Source organism: Megalopta genalis, unplaced genomic scaffold (genome assembly GCF_051020955.1).
Source record: "Megalopta genalis isolate 19385.01 unplaced genomic scaffold, iyMegGena1_principal scaffold0020, whole genome shotgun sequence".
NCBI classification, from domain to species: domain Eukaryota; kingdom Metazoa; phylum Arthropoda; class Insecta; order Hymenoptera; family Halictidae; genus Megalopta; species Megalopta genalis.
This window is the reverse complement of record NW_027476090.1, coordinates 670,665-693,756: the sequence shown is the minus strand read 5'-3', so window position 1 is coordinate 693,756 and position 23,092 is coordinate 670,665. Positions and strand designations below refer to the sequence as shown.

Below are 23,092 nucleotides of genomic sequence, written 5' to 3'. Positions count from 1 at the left end.
ATTGATGATTACAGATTGCCAGATATAATTGGTTATATTATAACCAATATATAATTTTGGTTATATCTGGTTATATTACAACCAGATATAATTGGATCAATTTGATTAATAATTATAATATGATCACCACGATTACTCGTCGCAGTCACTTGCAAAAGTAACCAAAAAACAATCGACTGTCCTGGCACAGTGTCAGGGCAAACGATTGCTAAACGTCACATGCCAGTAAAAAAGCCAAAGGTTCGCAGTTCTCTGTGGCAAGGTGTGGGACAACAAGCCACGTTAGCGGCGCGACGTCATTGTTGACCGAATCGATTGTTTGTAATCCGTGGATTACGTAACAGAAGACACGCGAGCGCGGATTTTCCGCGGTGGTTGTTTACTGGTTGCGTCACGGAGACGCATTTTGTTTTCGCGAGGCTCAAATTCCGCCAGCAACAGCACACGCGCGCGAACACACACACACACACACACATATATACGAGTGTGTTTATATACTTGCACTCTACGTATTATAAACTCGAATGTACATAGTACATAATTCGCGACTCGGTAAATAGACCGTAGCGTCTGATCTATTTTGTTTCCATTCTGCGTTGCTTTTTACGCGATCGCGTGCGCGTGTTTCATTGGGAAATCGGCGTTTCGAGATATCGGAAACGCGTGGAAATCGGCACAGTTGACACGTCAACTAACGGTAATTATTCAATACTGTATCACTATACATTGGGACCTCATATAATAATGTCCTCATGTACAATGAGGACATGTGATTTATGAATAATTTTATTCTTTATTCAATTATGAATCCATCTGTATTAGTGAACTTTTCAATAGCAACAACGATTTCAATCGTAGAACTAGAAGACACTTTGGACGATTTGATCTCGTGATTTCTTTTGTGATTCAATTTGAAGCTAGATTTTGAAGCTTCTTTCTGACGCGACACTGATTGGTTTCCGGTGGGTAAAACGTTATCAATCACGTGATGGCTATAGTCGGTATAACATAAATGCTAACTATTAGAAATTACTTAAAACCTGCATTCTATTTACATATATATATATGAACTAATTGAAATACGAATGTGTGTATAAAATATTCTAGCAAACTATATGAGATGAAATAACACGAAATAAAATTGTTTCAATTAATTTATAATAATAGTGTAACCTCTGGCGCTAGCACTAAATATTTAATTTAACTATCTAAATCAAACTTTCATTTGATTAAATTTAATGTTTATATTATTACATTTTAATTTTTTAAATCTATTTCTAGATAGGGCTGAAAAATGTAGAAATTTATCGTTCCTTTCGATTTTAATTATTTCAAAATAATACGATCATGTTCTTACGTTTATCTGACGCTTATAAATTCTTGTGTTTAACACCAAAAAATTATTGAATCAAGAACGTAATTAAGAATACCTAATGATATCTGTTTCATTATAATATATGTTCTTACGCTTTTGATAACACATGACATTACATCATTTTCGTAAATCTTTCACAATTTAAGTAAAGAATTTCTTGTATTTCTGGAGCGTGAGGCCATATTGACGTAATATTTTCGGTTGTTGTTTGTCGATTATCATGTTCAATGCAAGCCGTGTTTTTAATGTTTCGCAAACGTTTCCTACCAGATTTATGTCAAATAAATCTTCGGACCACGATGGAACTTAAATGTTATAAATATATATTAAAAATATATAAAATATTAAATACATAATAAAAACATGTAAAAAACTGGAGAAGTAAGTTAACAATAGTGGAAACATAAGTCGTATATCTTTCTATCTGGTCATTATAGCCTGATCTCCGCTGCATCTTCTCAGCTTTCTGTATCGAATAGAGAACAATTTAATGTTGTGAGAATTTGCGAGAGAAGGCCTGGATTAAAGTCGGATCGGCTTAATTTATAAATGCCCGGCGTCGTCGAGTACACGCGAACTCTCGATAGCACGGTTCAAGTTTTGAATTCTCCGAACGCCTGAGCCATTGCTGTTTTCGAACGGTCAAGGATTTTAACATTCCCCAACGAAAGAATGGTATTCCTTTGTGCATCGCGTTGCACCAAACGACGCGAGCTGTTTCTGCAGATTGCACGAGATGATGCTTGAAGCGTCAGCCGTTCGATTTTGTTTTCGTATTTTCATAAATCCCATTAACACTAGATTTCCAAAGCGCTAATTCATGCTATGTGTGTAAAACTAATGAGAATATATTTATTCGGATATTTAGCGATTCTTATCGTGGGCTAAGATAATGATCTTACTGAACAAATTCTCAATAAATTTAAATTGTCGATTTCCAATAATTTAACTGTCAATTTCCGGGACGTGAAGCGCTGTTTTTTGTTCACACTGCCCATCGTCCGATCATGATACGTTGACTCCCGTTCGTCGACCGGTGGAAGTACTACTTTTATCCCGAAATTGGCTAAATATTCGCTTCTAACAATCGAGTCGCGAGGGAGCGGTTCTGTGAATGGCGAGTATAACCGACGTATCTACCGGAAGTCCGGCCTACAGGTTCCGGCCCGCGTAGCACTCTCATCTCGTTGTCTCGCGTGCATTTTTTCTCTTTCTCTCTCTCTTTTTATGCTCGCACATTGACGCAGCTGCAGAAGTCGAGTGCGACTGCAGGTGGAACCGAATTAGATTATGAACACGGCGTCGCTTGTTCCATGCAACACGACGAGTCTTTGCCGATCTGGCGCATGCCGTTTGAAAATACTCGGCAATTATTACACCATTTTCTAATAAGCAGAGAACAATTCGATTTTCTGCTTGATAGTGTAGCTTGGCAATGTATGTATGTACTGCTGATCGAACGAAGCCGTTTGTCACGCGGATTTAACACTAGAATTAGAGTCCTAAACGCGACTGGCGTATATTGTTTTGTAACAATGCCAAGACTGGATTTATTTCAACTTCGTATGATTTATATTTTAATAGATACTTCAATGGAGAAGTGTGCCTGGAAATTTCTTCTAGAAATATTTGTATAAAGACAGGAACTGTGAAAGAAAAAAAATCGGAAACCAGTCATTTTACTGGCTTGGTAGTTCTAGTGTGGATGAATTTATAAAATTAGGTAGATGAGGTTTAAAACAGCAGTAAGATTGAAAGAACGGAGAATACATATATAAAATTCTAAATATGTATTTGTAAATCGCGTATTTTACTGCTACTGGATTTTATGCATTTGAGAGAAAAATGAGAATTTGAAACAATGCACAAAATTAAATAATTGGAAGATGCCAATATACCATTTTCAGTTTGTTAAAGTTATCATCGAAGAATATAAATCTCTAAGCGACTCTTGATTTTTGTAACAAATGCAGACAATTTTAATTTTACATGAAAATCTATAAGTAACTCTTGTTTTCTGTAACATATACAGACAATTTTAATTTTATTTTAATAAATATCAGCAGTCTACGTACCATTTAATTCCAAGCGACTGTTTCATTAAGATAAAATTTCGAAATATTCTGTTACATAACAATTTCAGGAGATATTATTTGATTTTGTGACTCGGGGTACTTTGTTGTTTGATAGTGAAAATTACTATTGCTGTTAACAAAGTAAAATAAATCCCAAGCTCTGAATCGTAGGTTCCTTTAGGATAAAATACATTTCTGTTTAGCTCCTCGATCACGTAACTAATCCACAAAATTGTTGTCTTACATTTTGCAATGTAGTGATTCTTGTTATTAACATATTGCAGAAAAAAACATATCAATGTATAGTAAAAGCGAATAAAATAACGTCAGTTCTTCTTTCACGTTTTTTCTAATCTACAATGACTCCAAAAAGCGACTCCAAAACTTTGAAAGAGATAGATAAATACAAAAATATTTCAGATTTCGAGAGAGCATAGTACATTAAAGCTTATGTACATAATCAGTGTATGTATAATATTAGCATACGTGTAATAATGTTTGCACGTATACAAGTGAATAAAACTAAGCTAATAAGCAAATGGAGTAACAACCACAATTGTAGTTGCAATGGGGGTATTTTAATCTGCTACTACTTTATACTGACCTAGATGCAATGGAATGCATAATATAAAACGTCGTAACAGTAGTGGTGCGACTAACATCGTTGACCTTGTATCTAGCATTGTTCGACATATTCTATAATTCTTTTTATTGCCTAATTCTTGAATTTTTAGTTAATTGCATCTGCCTCTATTTATATAATGCCTAAAAACGTTGATTTACCGATGACTTTAAATTTAGAAATTTTAGTTCAATCAACGAAGATCTTAATGCGACAAATCGTTTTATTTCAATCGGTTTACATCTTTAAAATAAGAAAGACGTCAAGACTAGTAGCTTGATTAAAATTTCTACTCAATAAATAATTTCCGGACTCAAAGTCATGCGAAGTTCAGTCGATTCGTCTCGACGTCAGGTTCGAACTATATGTTGTCGTTTAAAAAAGTCACGGTGACCTCAAAATTATCAGAAAAATTATGATAAATCCAGATAAAATCATAAATAAAAGACAAAAATTTCAAATCCATTCGATTTAAGAAGCAGCAAGTAAAACATTGAATAAAGTTTCTCAGACAAGACACGTGTGGTACCTGATCAACCGTACTAATCGCTCACCCCGTACAATATCGATGATACCGGAGCGCTTGTGTAATGGTGGATTAATAAAAAAAAAACTTATGCAGCGTATCTCAATCGAGACTGTGCACTAAACCGATTGCTAGACTTTTAAGGTTAAAAAAGGTTGTCCATTGCAGTGTCCCATAAGTCAGAAAAGGCGAAAGGTTACCATGAAATAGAAAATGCAAGCGCAGGTAGTCGCCGCATTGATTAAATTATCGGTAACACGTGATTTGCGCGCAGCGCCGAGTGGTTTTATTATGGTAAAAAACGCGAAATTCCGGCGGCGAAATAATCATGCTTCTCTCATTTGTATTTTTGCAGATTGACTATCCGGAAGTGCATGGAGGAAGGATGCATCGACCACCGCACCCCCATCCCATAACTGACCATCGACAGGTCAACCTGGTCTTCGATGATACGGTAAACATCTGTTTTTTTTTTGTTTTTTTTTTTCGTGAAAATCTTTTTCTGCAGGTAGAAAGCGAACCTTCGGTTCGTACTCATTGTATCCACTCACCCTGATCATCCCTTGTTCGACCCGAATTCCTGCACGTCGAGGATGAGTTGTAAATAGATTCAATTTCGAGTCTACTTCGTCGTACCCGGCCGAGGCTATCCGTACTACCAGTCTTTTAGTTGCTCGAAAACAGGAACGTTCAATAACTGTAATCTCGTCCCAGAATAGACGCATCTATTAGTTACGCGCTCAAAATTTCGCGTATGATTTCTGTGAGAAAATTGCACTCCGCTACGATTCGAAAGATTCGTTCGACACAAAAAATCCTTGAAGTCTTTCGTTTGTTTATCTTCAGCAATAGAAACGTTCCAATCAGTAAAGATTATATGAGCCGTTTATTTTGAAAGTGGCATAAGTCACTTTACCGTAATGAAAAGTGATGATTTTTTAATGTTTATACGAAATTATTTATACTGAGAAAAATATCAGTATCCTGAGATAACAAATACAAGTAAATCTTCTTGAAAGTTAGCATCCATATTTTTAAACGTGTTAAAACGCAAATCCTTAAATATATCGACTTAAAAACAAAGTGACTTGTGCCACTTTCAAAATAAACAGCTCATATGTTTAAAAGAAAGTATAAAAGTCATTGTTATATATCCTATTTTCTCTTTAGAATTACTGTTCTATCTACTGATCAGATATTTAAGCCTCAAACTGTGATAGTGGCTGTTTTGTGTTCTGCTTAGTTTTGGTTTCTTGCAAGCTACGTAGTAGATAAAATATTTTTCTTTGCCCTGCGTAAGTAAAGTTCTTCAGTGGTGGCACCTATGGGTATAAGGGCAGATATACAAAAAGATATGAATTCCACAACATTATTAGAAACAATGAAGCTGCGCATGTTGCCTCGTGCAGCTTCATGTTGCTTCATTTGCAATGAAGCCTCATGCTGCATATTTTGAAGTTGAAGAAAAAGAAAAGGAGACCGATGAGATTAATAAACCCCTAATTAATTAATAAACCTCTACCGAGCACTAACGCCATAAAAGTTAGAAGATCGAATTCATTTAGATTTGTAACCGATAATGTAATTTATTCGAGCATTTCCCATGAAAGAATCTGAAGAGAGTCTCCAAAGATATTATTTTAATAATTATACATAATGAGTAAGATGAATATTTATAATATTTATAAAGTAGGAGTATCGTTAATATATTCAGCAACAATTTTTACTATTAGATACTCGTATAGTCACAATTTTAATTAATAAAAAAGAAGTGACGCCGCATTTGCGCCAAATCATTCTCTGCAATTAATTGCGTCATTCTCTGCGTCCTAATTCATACAACCATGCATTCGCGCTCGCCTTATTACTACTGTATTTATAATTTATACGTCCACGCACCGGTTCTGTGGCTCCTACTTGAGACGCGTGTTGGACGCAATCGAACCCGTATCGCACACGTGTATCGGGGCGCAGATATCCTCGTGTGAAACGACTCTTAGTGTTAACGTAGGTGGATACTGACCCACGACGATCCGTTTTGATCAGGAGTGAAATGCATGAATATCAGATGCGACATGACAAGAAAGGCAGCCGTCATTCGCCGTTAGGTCAGAGCACGCATTTTTGCCAATCATTTATCTCGCATCATCGACCGGCACGAAAGAAAGTTTAATGTAGTCGATCCGTGACGTATACAGGAGACACCCACGTGCTTTCGCCAATTGGATGAAATGCAAGCCGAAGCAGAAGAAGAGAGTGTGAGCGTATGTGTGCGCGTGATAGCGAGAAATAGAGAGAGAATAAGAGAGAGAGAGAGAGGGGGAGAGAGAGAGAAAGAAAGAACTGGAGCTAACGTTGAATGCGTAGAGTCGTAGAAGTTTTAAAGCAGTCTCTACCTCGTTGCACTTTCTCATGCATTTCAAATGCACCTACGTGCTCGCCGACTGAGAGAGAAGTTTTATCAGTCCGTGAATTTTCTTATTTACATCGACGTGCATATAGGGAAATTTTCCTGGGTAGACGAGTAAATAGCCGTCGCCGTAAAACGAGAAAGGTTTTCCTTCGGTCGAAAGTGGAACGCACCGTGGAACATGATTTGCACGTGTGTGTACTGTCGAAGAAAATTTATTTCTTTTTTATGCGCCGTCTCCACGATGCGCATGCATTCTGCTTTCATTGAGATATATTTTGCGCCGATTTTTTTCATAAATGCATAGAGTAGAAGATAACAGGATTTATCCAACGAGTCTGCTTCACAAAATTCTATCATCGTGTTTATTATTCCCTCTTTTCGGATTAGAATGAACAACAGTTTTCATTTATTCGCAAAATTCTTTGTCCCACCTGCTTCGAGCCTCTCAAATATGAAAGAGTGTATTGAACAATTGTCTCTTATTTTACAAAAACACGAAATACAAATTTGTTGCATCAGTTCCAAGATACGGCGACTAAATAAGCATTAATTTCTCCCTTTAATAGTTCTCATAAGTGATGTCCTACGATTCTTAAATTATTCGTTTCTATCATAATAAATGTGCAGTTCAATAAGTAAACAGCAAGAATCTTTTTACAACAAACATTTTACACTGTATACGCTTTCATCTACATTCACTCATCAAGACAGATTTACGATTAATCTGACTGGCAAATTAATCCTGTTAACTTCCCGTCCTATTGCCTACGACACAGGTGCATTTACGATAAACGTGTAAAGCCCAGGATGTTCCACAATTACTTTAACAGCCGAAAATGAGGGGTAGCTGAGGTCATTTGAAGTAACTTTTTCCTTTGCGGAAATGCAATCTGCGGCTTTGTTTACGAGTTATTAACGAAAAACACTGGCCAATGAGAGGTGACGGTGCGAGAGAGAGAGAGAGTCCGTGAGAGAGTCCGCTGCACGAGGCTTTGACAGATGGTCGGGACGGACCCGAGCCGCATTCGAAGTATTGAACAAATCACGAAGCGAGAACTTTCCGGATTTTTTTTACTATGTAACAGTGATATTTTTAAGAAAAACGCAGTTCACTTTTACTTTAGAACGTCTGAAGAATATTTACTAATTTTTCGGACCCGAAATAATAAGTAATTTAACCGTGACGGCCGTTTTAATTTTCTAGTGTGCATGACACCTCGCGCGTAACATGTGAAATTTTTAAGCAAGGTGTACAGTGAAGATTAACAAAGTACGTAAATGATATTTAAGGGATATGTTTGTTACGTAAGGGATATGTTTGTTAGAGAAATATGAAGAATATTATCAATAAGAAACTCACCCATTTAGTTGTAAATCCACTTCATGCACGGAAATGTGTGCAGGAGGATAGTGCATTGACCTCGTACAATGTATGATGAACTGCACAGCTGATCTGTATCCGGCGGCGACGAACAGAAGGATATCTCCGGGCAGGCAATTTCAACGTTTACTTTCACTGCATTATCAGTAAACACTGATCACTTATCAATAATATTTATGGACCAACTTTCCTGAGTTAATATGTATGGCCCTGAAAAGAGCCGATTGTTTTATGCGAGATGTTCGAAATTCATATCGTTAAGAAAACATACCGCGTTGACGGGATGAACTGCGGAAGACTAGCACGATGGCTGACAATGTTCGCGTTCGATGGGAAACAGTTGAAATTCGCTCGTAGGAAAACGAAACAATGTCGGCCATCGTGCCAGTCTTCTACAGTTCGTCTCGACAACGTGGTACATACGTGTCGTTAACAGTGAGAACTTCGAACGCGTCGCATAAAAAAATCGGCTCTTTTCAGAGCTATACATATTAACCCAGGAAAGTTCGTCCATAAATATTATTGACAAGTGATTAGTGTTTAGTGATAGTGCAGTGAAAGTAAACGTTGAAATTGCCTGCCCGAAGACATCCTTCTGTTCGTCGCCGTCGGATACATGAAGTGGATTTTACAACTAAATGGGTGAGTTTCTTATTGATAATATTTTTCATATTTCTCTAACAAACATATCCCTTACTTCCTTTAACACGATTATTATTTATTAAATTAGCTTTGCGAATCATTCGTTGAACTGTGTTCGGACACGGAATTATTAAAATAAAATATCATTTACGTAAAATATCATTTACGTACTTTGTTAATTTTCACTGTACACCTTGCTTAAAAATTTCATATGTTACACAAGAGGTGTCATGCACACTAGAAAATTAAAACGGCCGTCACGGTTAAATTACTTATTATTTCGGGTCCGAAAAATTAGTAAATATTCTTCAGACGTTCTAAAGTAAAAGTGAACTGCGTTTTTCTTAAAAATATCACTGTTACGTAATATAAAAAAATCCGGGAAGTTCTCGCTTCGTGATTTGTTCAATACTTCGAACGCGGCTCGAGTCCATCCCGACCATCTGTCAAAGCCTCGTGCTGCGGGCTCTCGAACTTCGCGCCGTCACCTCTCATTGGTCAGTGTTTTTCGTTAATAACTCGTAAACAAAGCCGCAGATTGCATTTCCGCAAAGGAAAAAGTTACTTCAAATGACCTCAGCTACCCCTCATTTTCGGCTGTTAAAGTAATTGTGGAACACCCTGTATAACACGGATGTTACGGAAAATTTCTCGTTTTACGGTTTGCTCACAATTTTGAGACTTCGCCGAAACGCAGCTTGCGCTGGTGAGATGATCCACCGAAGTCCCCTAACGAGTCTCTGGAATGCATATTGGTCGCATGCACTGGTATGCCGTTGCCTCTCCGCTGAGTAGGAAGAAACTGAATGGGAGAGGCAATTTGGAAAGTCTGCGGAGCAGGACAAAAGGAAAAGTGAGGGCACGACATAACGGGTCGTATAAATCATCCGTCGGGTCGGCCAGTGGCCTTTGAGCAGTTACTATCCGCTGTTGGATGCTTTGAACAGACCGGTACCACTCTTCTCTGTGCGTTTCCCTCCACTCTCGATCGTTCACCGATTGACGATTGACCGACCGTCGACTCCTTAGGCTTGATTCACACGATCGTCCTTTTCCTTCGCATCCAACGACGACGACGACGACGACGACGACGACGACAATGACGATGGATCGACCCTGAAAATCTTGTACCCGAACGCGGCTGAAATATTCTGCATAATGTTGCTGAGCTCGTAGCAAGGCCCAATGAATTACTGGCCGATGCAACGATCGAGAGTAGTCGTCCTTGTTGCTGCCGATAAATATTCATGGAAAAATTGTATCCACATAGATCCGTCCGATTGCTACTCGCTAGACAATGCATTCTTCTTCCGTCGCTCGTTCGTAAATCGGAGAATCATCTTCAAGATTGGATATTTTCCTTTAGTTAAAAAGCTTCCTGTAATTTTCATAAAAATTTAAGTGTAGCCGCTGTTAAAGAAGATTAGGACACTTGTAAGTTCCACAAAAACGAAAATTCTCTCTTGACGTAAGAAAACCAAATGCGAATTTTAAAAGCGTTTTTCTCGAGTTCTGTTTACACAGCTGCTACGAAATTCCGAAATTATTTGGACAAGGTTGATGCATAATATGATACAAATAATAATACAGCATAGTTTTCCTAGAATACGAGCTTCACGAATACGAGCTTCGTAAATACGAGTTTAACCTAGTATGGAGATGACACGCAATAACATTTTTTCTAATTCATGCAATCTAACAAATTATTAGGAGTAGAATCTTATATTTACCTTTTGTAGATTCGTGAGATGGCGTATTGCGATCATTTTTCTAGAGATGCGGAAGTCGGAGCTCGGTGGAAAGATTTGTAGGAATATTTTGTCCAGAAAGAAGTGTTTGTTTAATTGCACAGTCAGAAGCTACAGGTGGGCCCCCCAGCGCGCGTCTCCCTCTAATGCGACGGACCTGAAGCTTGCCGCTCGGTCGAGTCCCGTGGTCAGGTCACATGACCCTACGCTTTCGAAGGGAATGCCGGTGACTGGACGAAGGGTGGGGGAGGAACGAGAGACAGTCCTATGTCCGCTACACCGCTAAGCTGACGGCCTACGACATGGTCAGGCCAGACGCGCCACGAGCTTCGTAAACGCACACATAAAGAAGGTCACGTCGCGTTACTTGTGTACGGCGTACGGTCACATATGCGCTCGCGAACGAGAAGGTGCGACCTGCGCGAGTCGAGTTGAATCGAGTCGAGTCGAGTCGAGTCGGGTCGAGTCGGGTCGAGTCGAGTCGAATCGAGTCGTGTCGGATCGTGGTGAAGTATAACTGTGCGACAATGTGGTCGGACACTGTTTGTTTTCTTGGTTATTCGTCGTGATAAAGAACTCAACGGTGAAGCGTGCCTAATAAGTGCCATTAGTAAGGGTAGGATGGACGCCTTCGGCATGTACCAAGTGAGTCTGGACAGACGATCTCCCGCGGCTCAAAATGGCCTTGGTTTATCGGAATGCTTTCCTCGTTCACGAGATTTCCCAATGACGGTTCGTGTTTTCCGTAAACGATCGTGGTTGATCACTGCCAGATGATTATCGTGATGTGACAGATGTCATGATGTTTTTGTTTAGATATATACATACGTGCCACTATTTCTGTCTCTGTCCTCCTGTGTCCGCTCGATGTTGTATGTGTGATGTCATGTCTGAAAACCTAACCTAACATACGAACAGAGTCTGTACACCCATCACGCCCATTCCTGGTACTATTCCGTAAACGAGCTCCGCTCGTGGAACTCGTGTTTTTTGTCTTACATGATTCTCGATCCCGTTTTCTTTTCAGCGTCTTCCTGCCGATTGACAGATCGATGTCGATCTATAGATGATATCTTGCACATTAGTCCTGTAGATTTTTTTTCTATTGTTAAAGAAAAGCTCCGATTAAATGGTTTATCAATACATTCTTTTAAGAGGCATTATATTATTATACGTACACGAGAATGTTATTTCTTTGTATCACTGTTGTTTAGCATGAATCTTAAGGTATACATATATCGTTATTTCTACAGCTACAGGATAGAATAATAACACATTAATAATATCAATCTTGAATTATACGTTTTAAGACCTTGAAATGATTTTTTAAATAGTTATAATTACGCTGCAGGAATTATGATACAATAAACTTGTTAATTCATTAGAGTGTTTGTTTTCTATGCAGTTTTCTCAAGGCCTGACTGGCAGGCCAGAACTCTACCAAAAGTCTAACAGAAGCAGCCATTCAAGCGACACAAGCTCAGCATACAGTGGATCAGATACAATGACATCTGTACAAAGTTCATTGGATGCAGATCCAGATGACGTTGATCTGTCGGGACTCGTTGAATCCATCGTGGATAGCGATGAAGAAGAGGATCTGGCAGAGAGCATGGACGTAAGAGTTGATTATAATACTTTAAAAACTGAAATATAACTTTAAAATTTAATCTAAGATTAAAATAACTATTGTTCATTCTTATTTTCAGAGCCTGACTGTTCGTGATCCGGTCAGAGAATGTTTAGAGAAAGATCCTATGGAAAGAACGGAAGACCATATAGAGACACTGTTAGAATTTACACAACAGTTAAAGGCCTTTACAAACATGACTTTAGCAGTAAGAAGAGCGCTGTGCGCTGTAATGGTATTTGCTGTGGTAGAACGTGCTGGTATGATAGTTTTGAATGATGGTGAAGAATTGGATAGCTGGAGTGTGCTTATCAATGGTGCTGTAGAAATTGAGCATAGCAATGGAGAAATTGAACAACTACATCTTGGTGATAGTTTTGGAATCTTGCCTACTATGGAAAGATTATTGCATAGAGGTGTTATGAGGACGAAGTATGTAATATTCTGCTGTATTAATCTATCTAGTAAAACATTTACAATTAAGTAAACGAGGTTTCATGAAAAAAATAATTCTTCTTTTAGATGCGATGATTGTCAATTTGTATGCGTCACGCAAGCAGATTACTTCAGAATTCAACATCAAGGTGAAGAGAATACTAGGAGGCACGAAGAAAATGGAAGAGTCATTCTAGTAACAGAATTAAGGGGAGCTCTCGATGGTGGAGCACGTAGGGGTCATGTTGTTATTCGTGGCACTCCTGAACGTTTAATGTTACAACTTATAGAAGAAAACAGTATTACCGATCCCACTTATATAGAAGACTTTTTATTAACTCATCGAACATTTATTGATAGTCCCTTATTAGTTGCAAGTCAATTGTTAGAATGGTTTGATCAAGCACAAGTCAGAGACAGAGTGGCCAGAGTAGTGCTTCTTTGGGTAAATAATCATTTTACAGACTTTGAAACTGACCCATCTATGATGGAATTTTTAGAAGCTTTTGAAACTGGATTAGAAAGGGAAAAAATGCAAGGGCAACAAAGGTATATTTAACGTGACTTCGTCTTATTTAAAATTTATGATTACTAAAGTGTGTGTGTGTCGTTTAATTGTATTTTCATCACTTACAGATTATTGAACATTGCCTGTGCAGCAAAGGCAAGAATGCGTAATGTAACATTAGCAAGACCCAGTAGAGACGAGGTCTTGCATTTTAATATTTTGGGCGGTTACGAAAAAGGTTTTGGGATCTTTATCTCGAAAGTCGACAAGAAGTCGAAAGCGGAGGATGTTGGTTTAAAGCGGGGCGATCAAATTTTAGAAGTAAATGGACAAAGCTTCGAGCATGTGAGTCACGCCAAAGCTCTAGAACTTTTAAGGGGCTCTACTCACCTCAGTATAACAGTGAAATCCAATTTACTTGGTATGTGATCATTATTTAAAAATTACAATTGCTTATTATAATTCTTTTATACGAGCGATAAATTACTGTTGTAGCGTTTAAAGAAATGCTTCAGATGCCAGATGATTCACCGAGGCCGCGGGCAAGAGCAAACAAACCCGAAATTTCAAAACTCCCAACGGATCCGCGTGCAAGGTTGTCCACGCACGTGGATCCAATCACCGCTGTAAATCCAATGAACCCACTAGTGGGTGGTGTTCCGTTATTATCTGACTCCAACATCTCTCCAATCAAAGATGTTAAAAAGGAACATAAGGGATTCATGACGCTTGGGCCAAAAAAGAGATTGCAGAGAGCACTCATAAAAATGAATATACTGCAAAAGAATACTATTAAGTAAGTCAAAGAAAACATATCGTGAACTTCTAGTTAAAAATTAATTATAAGACGTGTTGTAAAAAATGTAATTTTCTTTTATAGTGACGGTGTACATGCAGACGATTCACTTGCGCCTCCTCATACACCACCAGGAACAGGTCTCGCTCAGACCACTACTAACCTATACCATTCTAAGAGTAATCCTGATCTAACTTCGTTATATTGTTACGATGACTTAAGAGCGCCGGACTATCCCGAACACGTTTTGAAAGTTTACAAAGCTGATCAAACTTGTAAATACCTTCTTATTCACAAAGAAACAACGGCGCACGAGGTAAACAGATTCTTCTTTGCGAAAAAATGCAGACAGTTTAGAGACATCCACTTCTATGCAAATATACTACGTTTTAGGTGGTAATGCTTGCTCTTCAAGAATTCGGTATAACCGAGAGCAGTTCAAATTTTTCCCTGGCCGAACTTAGTGTCGGGGAAGGAGGCATGATTAAGCAGCGTAGGTTACCAGATCAGATGCAAAATCTTGCGGAAAGGATCGGTTTAAGTTCTCGATATTATTTAAAAACGAATGGTATATCGGAGACACTTGTAGCCGACGAGCAAGCGCCTGAACTGATTCGTGAATCTCAGGTTCATTTCTTACAATTAAACGCAGTTGAAGTCGCCATTCAATTGACGTTACAAGACTTCAGTATATTCAGGTAATGGAAAATCTTAAGTTGCTCAGGGATATTGAAAACTCATTTTCATGAACATTCTAATTTTAGGCAAATTGAATCTACGGAGTACGTGGACGATTTGTTCGAGTTGAAAAGTAGATACGGAGTGCCTATGCTCAGGCAGTTTGCTGAACTAGTCAATAGAGAGATGTTCTGGGTTGTTACAGAAGTTTGTTCTGAACACAACCTTGTTCGACGTAGTAAAATAATAAAACAATTTATAAAAATAGCTCGTGAGTTTCCAATTTATCAAATTTCGTCGACGATTATATGAAAAGTATTCAATGTTCGTCTTCGTCACCAGGTCAATGTAAGGAATGTAAAAATTTCAACTCCATGTTCGCGATCGTGTCTGGTTTGGGTCATGGAGCTGTTTCAAGATTACGAGCATCTTGGGAAAAACTGCCAAATAAATATCAGAGGCTATTCATTGATCTGCAGGAGTTGATGGATCCCAGCCGCAACATGAGCAAGTACAGACAATTGGTGGCGTCCGAACAAACACAACCTCCCATAGTAAGTCATCGATTTATGTTTGTTACGATACATTAACATTTGTTGCGTTTCCTGTCAATGACTTTCATGAAATATTTCGTTCACTTTATAGATTCCGTTCTATCCTGTAGTAAAGAAGGATTTGACATTTATTCATCTCGGCAATGATTCCAGAGTGGAAGGTCTAGTTAATTTTGAAAAGCTGCGAATGATCGCGAAAGAAGTAAGATCTTTGACAGGCATGTGTTCCTCCCCCTATGACTTGTCAATAATGCTGGAAAGAGGTGGTCAACCACCTAGTTCCGCTATGGTCGCGTTAAATCAAATGACCACTGGCAATCAAGGTAAAGCAATAATAAAAAAATTAAAATACCATCAAGAGTATATCACGATTTATTTTCGCTAACAGTTTTGCATTGTCCAGGCGGACAAACTGCAACTGTTAAAAGGCGGAAGAAATCGACGGCTGCGCCGAATCCGAAGAAGATGTTTGAAGAAGCACAGATGGTCAGGAGAGTGAAGGCTTATCTTACGAACATGAAAGTAATAACGGACGAGGAACGATTACATGGTCTATCCGTGGATTGCGAACCTCACGCAGGAGCGGTCGCAGTGGCTGCAGCAGTACCTCTCAGCGCGGGCAGAGGAAGAAGGCATCCTTCTCCTACTCTATCCACTACAAGTAGCGCTAGCAGCACCAGTGAAGGTAGAAAGAGTATACAGGGTAAGAGTTAATTATATAGTACGATTTAAAAGAGTTGCGCAGTTTCCAAAAGTATCATCGATGTTTACAATTCAAGAAGATTTATTTCTCAGATAGATCCACTTTACATTGTACCATCGCCTAATTATTCTACACCCGCAGGTACAAAGTTTGGAGCCGCATCGCCGCAAGCAGTAAGGAAGATACTTTCGCTCTCTGACCAGCATAAAACTCGCCCCTATCAGCCGAAGCATTGCGTACCGCCGCTTCCAGTGCCAGGATTGACCTTGCATTCCAGTGGACCTGAGCCGAGTCCTGGTGCGCCCAGGAGAGTAGGATCCGGTAGCCGAGTTTCCACGCACGAGCGATCCCATAGCGACACACCTTCCAGTTTATTGCCGCCTGTCGATCTCAGCGCTGAGAGCAGTAGCGTGACCAGCCTGAGCAATCTGCAACCCTTAAGGAAAACGTTGACCAGTGGTGAGTTCGTCGATTTTGATACCGAAGAAAATGGTTCGATACGAGATGGTGTCTCTGTCGGTTCGACGCGCACTTTACACACGTGAATATTTTACAATACTAATGGATACTCAGTGTACTGTACTTTTATTTTCTCTATATTGCTAGAGCTTTAGACAATGACACCACCTACGGTGCGCTTCTTTTTACGATCCTTAGTTATTTCTTGTTTTTGAACGTGCTATGTTTTGATGCGAACACGATGATTAGCGGACACATCTCGTGAAGTGCCATCCTCGTGCACCTTCATTGCTCGTGACATTACACCTGGCCGGGTCTCGGCAACGAGATACTCTCTCATTTTTTCTGCACGCTGCACAGCCGTTTACGCAATTCATAAATGTTCCATGTTATATTTAGCTTCTCCATTTTTACACGCATCTTGTACGCCGATTATCGTAGCTCGCGCTTCTTTCCAATCAATATTATCGTCCCAAGTATATACCTATATATATACATGTATTCTATACATATATGTGTATATGTATGTACCGCGGTTCTAATCCCAGGGCGACGCACGTCTGGCTTTAATTTAGATCACCCTCCATGGGACATACGGATGCGTGAATGATTACCTTCTACGATGCCACTTAGAAGATTCGATTTTATTATTTATAATCTGTTAATGGTAAGCAGTTCTAAACGATTTAGAATAGTAGCCTCAATTTTTACTCGCTGTACGATTCTTTACATCTGAAGTAACGATCATAATGTAGGAGACACGTTAGTTGAATACATATATCGCTCCAAGGAATCTTCTGTCAATTGTGTTTCATTTGTAGAAAACATTACATCGTTTTGGTTCAATAATAAGTTCTCTCACAAATTTTCGAGTTACGTTTGTTTCATTTAGATAAATTTAGCGATAGCGAAATTATTGCAGTCATATCTCAAACCGAAACTAACGGGTTACAAGTTGTTGTTGTTAATATTATTATGATTATTCATCCAGATCATTGTGAACTGATGATGATGATCGAGAGAAACGGAAAGATATGCGTTGGAACTAATAACAGAATGATTTATTGTAACAACGATTATTGGTATAACACTTCTGTTTATTTATTCTCACATTTTCATAAGAACACGATACGTATACTTAGCATTCACACATTTGATGACTGGTGTGATCGGAGAACAGAATTTTATTACGGTTTTGAAAGTGATCAGAAAAAAGTGTGAAATATTCGAAAATGAGGAACAATTCTGAATCGTAGATAATATCCAAAATTATGTACGTGGATTTTCGATCATTTTTCTTGGACGAGTGCTTTTCCACTGCAGGATGCAATGCTAAATTGGTACCGTAATAAATCGAATAAATGTATCGTTGAACATATTACGATCAGAAATTCCAACAGACTCGTATGAAGCTCAATTTAACGTAACATCTAGAAATAGTTGATTGTCGCTTGCCGAACGACGATCCAATCCAGTAAGCGTGCACCGCGTATTCGAAATGGAACTGAAGCGAGCTAATGCGCGTCGGAGTCGAGAAGCTTTCGAAAGCTTTGATCGGAATTATTTGTTCGAGGCAGAGAGTGCGACAAGAAAAGAAAGAAAGAAAGAAAGAAAGAAAGAGAGAGAGAGAGAGAGAGAGAGAGAGAGAGAGAGAGCGTGAGCGAGAGAAAGAGTCACGGATCTCAGTGACCATGTGATTTAATGATGATATCGGCTAATAATTAGATAATTAGCAGTTAGAGGATGCAGCTGGGCGAAACTGGGCATAGAATCTGTAGTGATAGAAGTGTCTTGGGGACGTGTGCGTAGGTTCGGTGACGAGCAGTGACAGTGGTCATAGTACACAGCTGGACAGCCATAGCGGAAGCAGCGTAGAAGCTGGTGGCAGTCCACCGCCACCTCAAAGACGGCACTCCGCCATGCAAGGTACGTAACGATATAGAGAAACTCCACCAAGATATCCACAAGCTCGTGATCATATACCTTTCTTCTTAACCTTTGTCCGCTCCGTAGATCGTAGATTAGAAGGTAGAAGAAAGAAAGAACCTGGAGTGGTCCATTGTTGAACTTCCTTTCAGAAACGTGCCGTTTTTGTAACGTTTGGTAAAAAAAAAAAAAATGTGATCGTAGCTATCTGGGCTGAGCCGTGGAACTAGGAAAAGTCGTATTTCCCGTTTGGTCACGCACGAAGGAGATGTTGACACGCTCGAGAATTTTGCTTACTTATGAATTACATTTCAAATGCTCGTGGAACATGTTATCCGGACGATTTTTCTTAATAGTCTATGCGCTATTAGGGTATTTTCAAACTAAAATATTCCAGGGAATTAGTATATTCGTTCAAATTGCCATGAAAATGTATTTCCATGTGATTCGATGATCATCTACACAAAAAGTAACTGAAAGTGGAACAATTGTAGGGATACCTTAGTGCAGATTTATTTGTCGTATTCAGTGAAGACTGTAAATATCCTGAACATTCACTTTAACTTAAAGAAGAAACTCGAATCCTTTATTTCTTCATACGGTACTTATAAAAATTTGCTATATTTTGTCGTTTGAAAGATATGAATTTTATAGGTCACTTCTATACAGCATACTTCGTGCCTTTATTTTTTAATCGTCAATAGTCTATCTCGTAACGTGTTGAAGGTTAAATTAGATTTTTAAATAGTGAAGACACTTTTATATTGGTATCCAGGGGTGTACAGAAACCTGTATTGATACCGATGCTCTCGTGTCATAGAGAAGCAACACCCTTACTACTACCATGTTGACACAGTTGAGTTGCATAGGGGAATATATCCTTTATGGCTAGCATAAGTCTATGCATTTCTCCTGTTACGTTCGATTGATTCAGCATGGTAGTGTTGGGGACAGCGGTTCTCTTTTCATCGTGAAACTTTCAAATCAAGTAAAAACGTTATTCGTTATACGAATTCTTGGTAACGGCTACATGTGAAGCTTGTGTACAATTCGTAGATCAGAAAGTAAACTAGAAACTACTCAGCATTTTCTCGAAGAATTCGTTGCGAAACGGAAACACGACTGACCCCAGAAGCGTAACTCAAACCAAAAATACCACTCTGAATCGGCGAGCTGTCATTTAATGTCCTGATTGAACACACAGTAAACTGCGTGACTTTTTTCTTTTTTCCCTACTGATCAATTGAGTGTTAATGTCGAGTCTATGCTTGCTAACACGTGACCGTAATGACTGTTACTGTTTGATTTCTCGAGAGGATTTTTAGTAGTGTGTGACACCGTATTGTCATTGGTAGCCAAGTAAACGTGAATGATCGATTTGAAACAGTGTCATATTTGTTGTACATCTGTCGACAAGCGTAAACCAAGCTCTCCTATCAATTTCGATCTCTTTCGTTTTCTTTCATTTTTTTCTTTAGTTTTCAACGTTCACGTTCCCTGATATCATTCGTGGCCTCGATCAGATCGTAACGTCGAAGAGATACGTATGTCCTATGGCCACTCACCTTAATTCTCCTCAATGGTCTACGGTAGCCAAGCGAAAGCTCTCCGTGATGCCGAAGGGAACGATATACATACATCGTCTTCTAGCAGTCTCTCTTTGTTATCGTTTAGTCGAGCCTAGCCGTGCTTATAGCCGCTTTGTATCTCGGAGTTACATTTGCTTCAGTACATTTACCGCTTCAAGCTTCCTTTAAGAAACTCGCTTCTTTGCGCAACGGCCACTTTATGCATACGCATAGATATGTAAATATATGTATACATACACGTGTATATATACATACAGTTCGAATTCTCGCGGATCCTTGTATATTCGTATCACGCGGCACGCATTACAGAAAACTATCTCCCATCCGAGTGTTTCTATCAAAATAGAAATCTAGCTATCAGAATATCGACATCCTGTTTCTTCACGCCTTCTTTCGTTTGGTCCCAACATTGTTCGCCGCCTGTCCACGGTTCGATCGGTGGCAAACCCGATTTCGACGATTTAACCATTGTACATTTTGTAAAAAAAGAGGAATAGAAACGAAAAAAACACCATATCGTATGTGGCCTGTGTGTGGTGCAGGGTCTGTTTTGCGAGGTGGTGCCCCTCCGTTCCCTCACGCGGTAGCAGTGCTACCTCCGCTTCCTGCGAACCACAACCAGAATCACAACCATAATCATCATCATCATCACCACCACCACCACCACCACCAACATTATTACGATCATCACCATCACCAACCCCAAAATCCTCAAGGTGAGTCCGCGACTGTCTTGGCCTGTCTTTCAGTTTCTCCTATGCAAGTGGGCTGTGTGGCTGGCTTCTTCTTCTTCTTCTTCTTCTTCTTCTTCTTCTTCTTCTTCTTCGTCTTCTTCTTCGTCTTCTTTTCACAGAATACGCTTGTTCGATCGCATTGCTTCCGATGAACACAGCGCCGCATGCCTTAGAACAACTCTTGGTGACGGATTCGGCGAGCTTTAACCCTTTCGGTCTTCGGGAGATCTCGTAGCTGCATCTCTCACGCTTACTCGAACGTTTGCTCTCGAACATCTTCGGTGAAGCATCGCAAGGGTTAGAGTGTCCATTACTAATCTTTGAATGTTTGAAAGTAGTTCATTAATCTCTTCGGCACGGTGTTCGTTCACCGCGATGCAGACACATCCAGGCGGTTGTTGATCACGGTCGACGATTGCACCCTGCCGAAGATGTTTGCTAATTCCATGTTACCGCCGGAGGCAACGCGTATCAGGTTTGAACTGTTCGTTGGTGTTCGTGTGCCGAACGCATAAACTCAATTCGTACTAAGAATTCTGCTTGTTTCGATGAAAGTTGACGCGTGCACGTTAACAACCACGTGAGTATGGTCGCCTTGCTTTCTCTCCGTGTGCCCGTGTGTTGTTGTTGGTGGTTGTTGCATCGTGTGTGCGTTCTCGATCGTGCGCCGTTCGCGATTCCGTGACTCCTCAGGATTATCGGAAGACCGAGGGGGCTTCTTTTCAGGGTATAATAACTGGTTTTGCTGTGCTTCTCTCTTCGCGGGCAGATCCAGCAGCGAATAACGGGTGTGTTTGTTGTACGGTTTTCTCTGAAACTCGTTCATCTGTCGCGAACGGGCGTTCCGAGCGAGTACGATGGGTCCCGTTACGAGATTGTGCCGTTTCTTTCGAGTCGGTGAAAATGTCAAGTGTGTACAACCCTTTTACATCTACCATGCAGTCGTCGAATGATCGTCTTGCTATCGGCAATTTTTCTCATCGAATAATTCTCCAGTTCGTTGGAGAGACATTTTTCTGTATCGATAGCAAACTTACTTACATAGCATACTATTCGTGTATGCTGAAGTCCGAGCTCATTGGAAACTAAAAAGTAGCAAGAAACAGATGCAAATGATCTCGAATATTCCAGGCATTTGAATAAACTAATTTCGGGGAAGATGCCTGGACAAAGTTTCATTCGTATATTTCTATCGAATTAACGTGTTGCACTTAAATATTTTTTCAAGTTTACACACAGTTTGTATAATGTCTCCCATTATCTTACCGGATAAACAATTACACGTTTCGCAGTCTTTAAAAGCTAAAAGTCCATTGATATTTTTGGTAATTATTTAACGAATTCGATGATTTCTTAATACGTTGTCAAGACCATCACCATGGGTCTTGTTTATCAAAAAATTATTATTAGGTCATTTTATAGTAAAATTATGTAGCAAAGTATGCATTTCATACTTAACGGCCTAACGATAAGAATAGCGGAAATTATACAAAAATTATATAATCTTTCATGAACGTCATCCAAGTAAAAGCAGATGTGACCTTGAAAAGATCAGCATCAGAAAACTGTGACATTTTCTGTTGACAGTAGGGTGGTGCAAAATCGGACCACCCCTTGATCCTATTTGTCGCGATAATACTTGATCCGATCGTCAAGTATCATAGTGGTTAATTTCGTAAAAATTTGAAAGCTCGAAGAACTATCAGTTCAAACCGACGACGACGATCCATCAGATCGCTGGTATCTACCAGTAGGAGGTCTACTAATTGAGACGATTTCGTACTCGACCAGATCGCATTCGCTCGGAAATGGCGGTGAAGTAGTTAGCGGAGGATTGGGGGAGAGAGAGAGAGAGAGTAATGTTGAAGATCTAGGAGAGGGCGGTGTGTGAGAGATCGAGAGAAAGAGAGTCGAGGGTTTTCAGGTTGTACGGGATTAGGAGTAGGCGTGGGTCTCGGAGTACCGGCGGGACTTCCTCCTCCAGGCACGACAATTATAACGACGATGACGACCATGACTACCATGACGTCGATGACAACGATGCGTCCAGGAGTCGGTGGCACTCAATGTCGTCAGCCGCCTGCATACAAAGTCGCAGCACAGATGGCAAGGTTGCACAGGCTTGGTCGTGCACACAGTCACGAAGGTGTTACCTACAGGACCGAGCACGAAGATGGTACAAAGCAAACACAATCGCTACGTACATTCATCCTATTATCTTACTACGTTTCTATTATACGTCTCTTTCTCAAATTTATGGTCCTCGAGGCTTGCGCCCCCCACCGCTCTAGCAGCGGG

The 23,092-nt window shown here is 39.6% G+C and overlaps 1 protein-coding gene and 1 long non-coding RNA gene across 20 annotated transcripts in view; one reads left to right on the top strand and one right to left on the bottom strand.

Annotated features, from left to right (window-relative positions):
- The window catches only part of LOC117218896 (rap guanine nucleotide exchange factor 2), a 470,857-nt gene that overhangs the window by 439,679 nt on the left and 8,086 nt on the right, over positions 1–23,092 (top strand). For 7 of the 19 annotated variants that reach the window (XM_033467621.2, XM_033467632.2, XM_033467618.2 and 4 more), the window contains 16 exons: positions 4,954–5,052; positions 12,188–12,400; positions 12,492–12,844; positions 12,935–13,396; positions 13,484–13,776; positions 13,851–14,151; positions 14,236–14,467; positions 14,545–14,849; positions 14,916–15,100; positions 15,172–15,383; positions 15,475–15,706; positions 15,772–16,086; positions 16,228–16,545; positions 18,355–18,471; positions 20,603–20,776; positions 22,719–22,970. In XM_033467621.2, coding sequence (XP_033323512.2) covers positions 4,954–5,052; positions 12,188–12,400; positions 12,492–12,844; positions 12,935–13,396; positions 13,484–13,776; positions 13,851–14,151; positions 14,236–14,467; positions 14,545–14,849; positions 14,916–15,100; positions 15,172–15,383; positions 15,475–15,706; positions 15,772–16,086; positions 16,228–16,545; positions 18,355–18,471; positions 20,603–20,776; positions 22,719–22,970 — 4,063 coding nt within the window. Of the gene's footprint in view, positions 1–4,953; positions 5,053–11,294; positions 11,515–12,187; positions 12,401–12,491; positions 12,845–12,934; positions 13,397–13,483; positions 13,777–13,850; positions 14,152–14,235; positions 14,468–14,544; positions 14,850–14,915; positions 15,101–15,171; positions 15,384–15,474; positions 15,707–15,771; positions 16,087–16,227; positions 16,546–18,354; positions 18,472–20,602; positions 20,777–22,718; positions 22,971–23,092 lie in introns of those variants that run through there. The other 12 variants (XM_076527418.1, XM_033467620.2, XM_033467619.2 and 9 more) reach the window with 11 other exon arrangements.
- LOC143260813 (uncharacterized) lies at positions 6,159–10,907 on the bottom strand. The gene is made up of 2 exons (XR_013035090.1): positions 10,765–10,907; positions 6,159–10,412 (listed from the first exon to the last, which is right to left on the bottom strand). It is a non-coding gene; the product is annotated as an uncharacterized LOC143260813 (long non-coding RNA).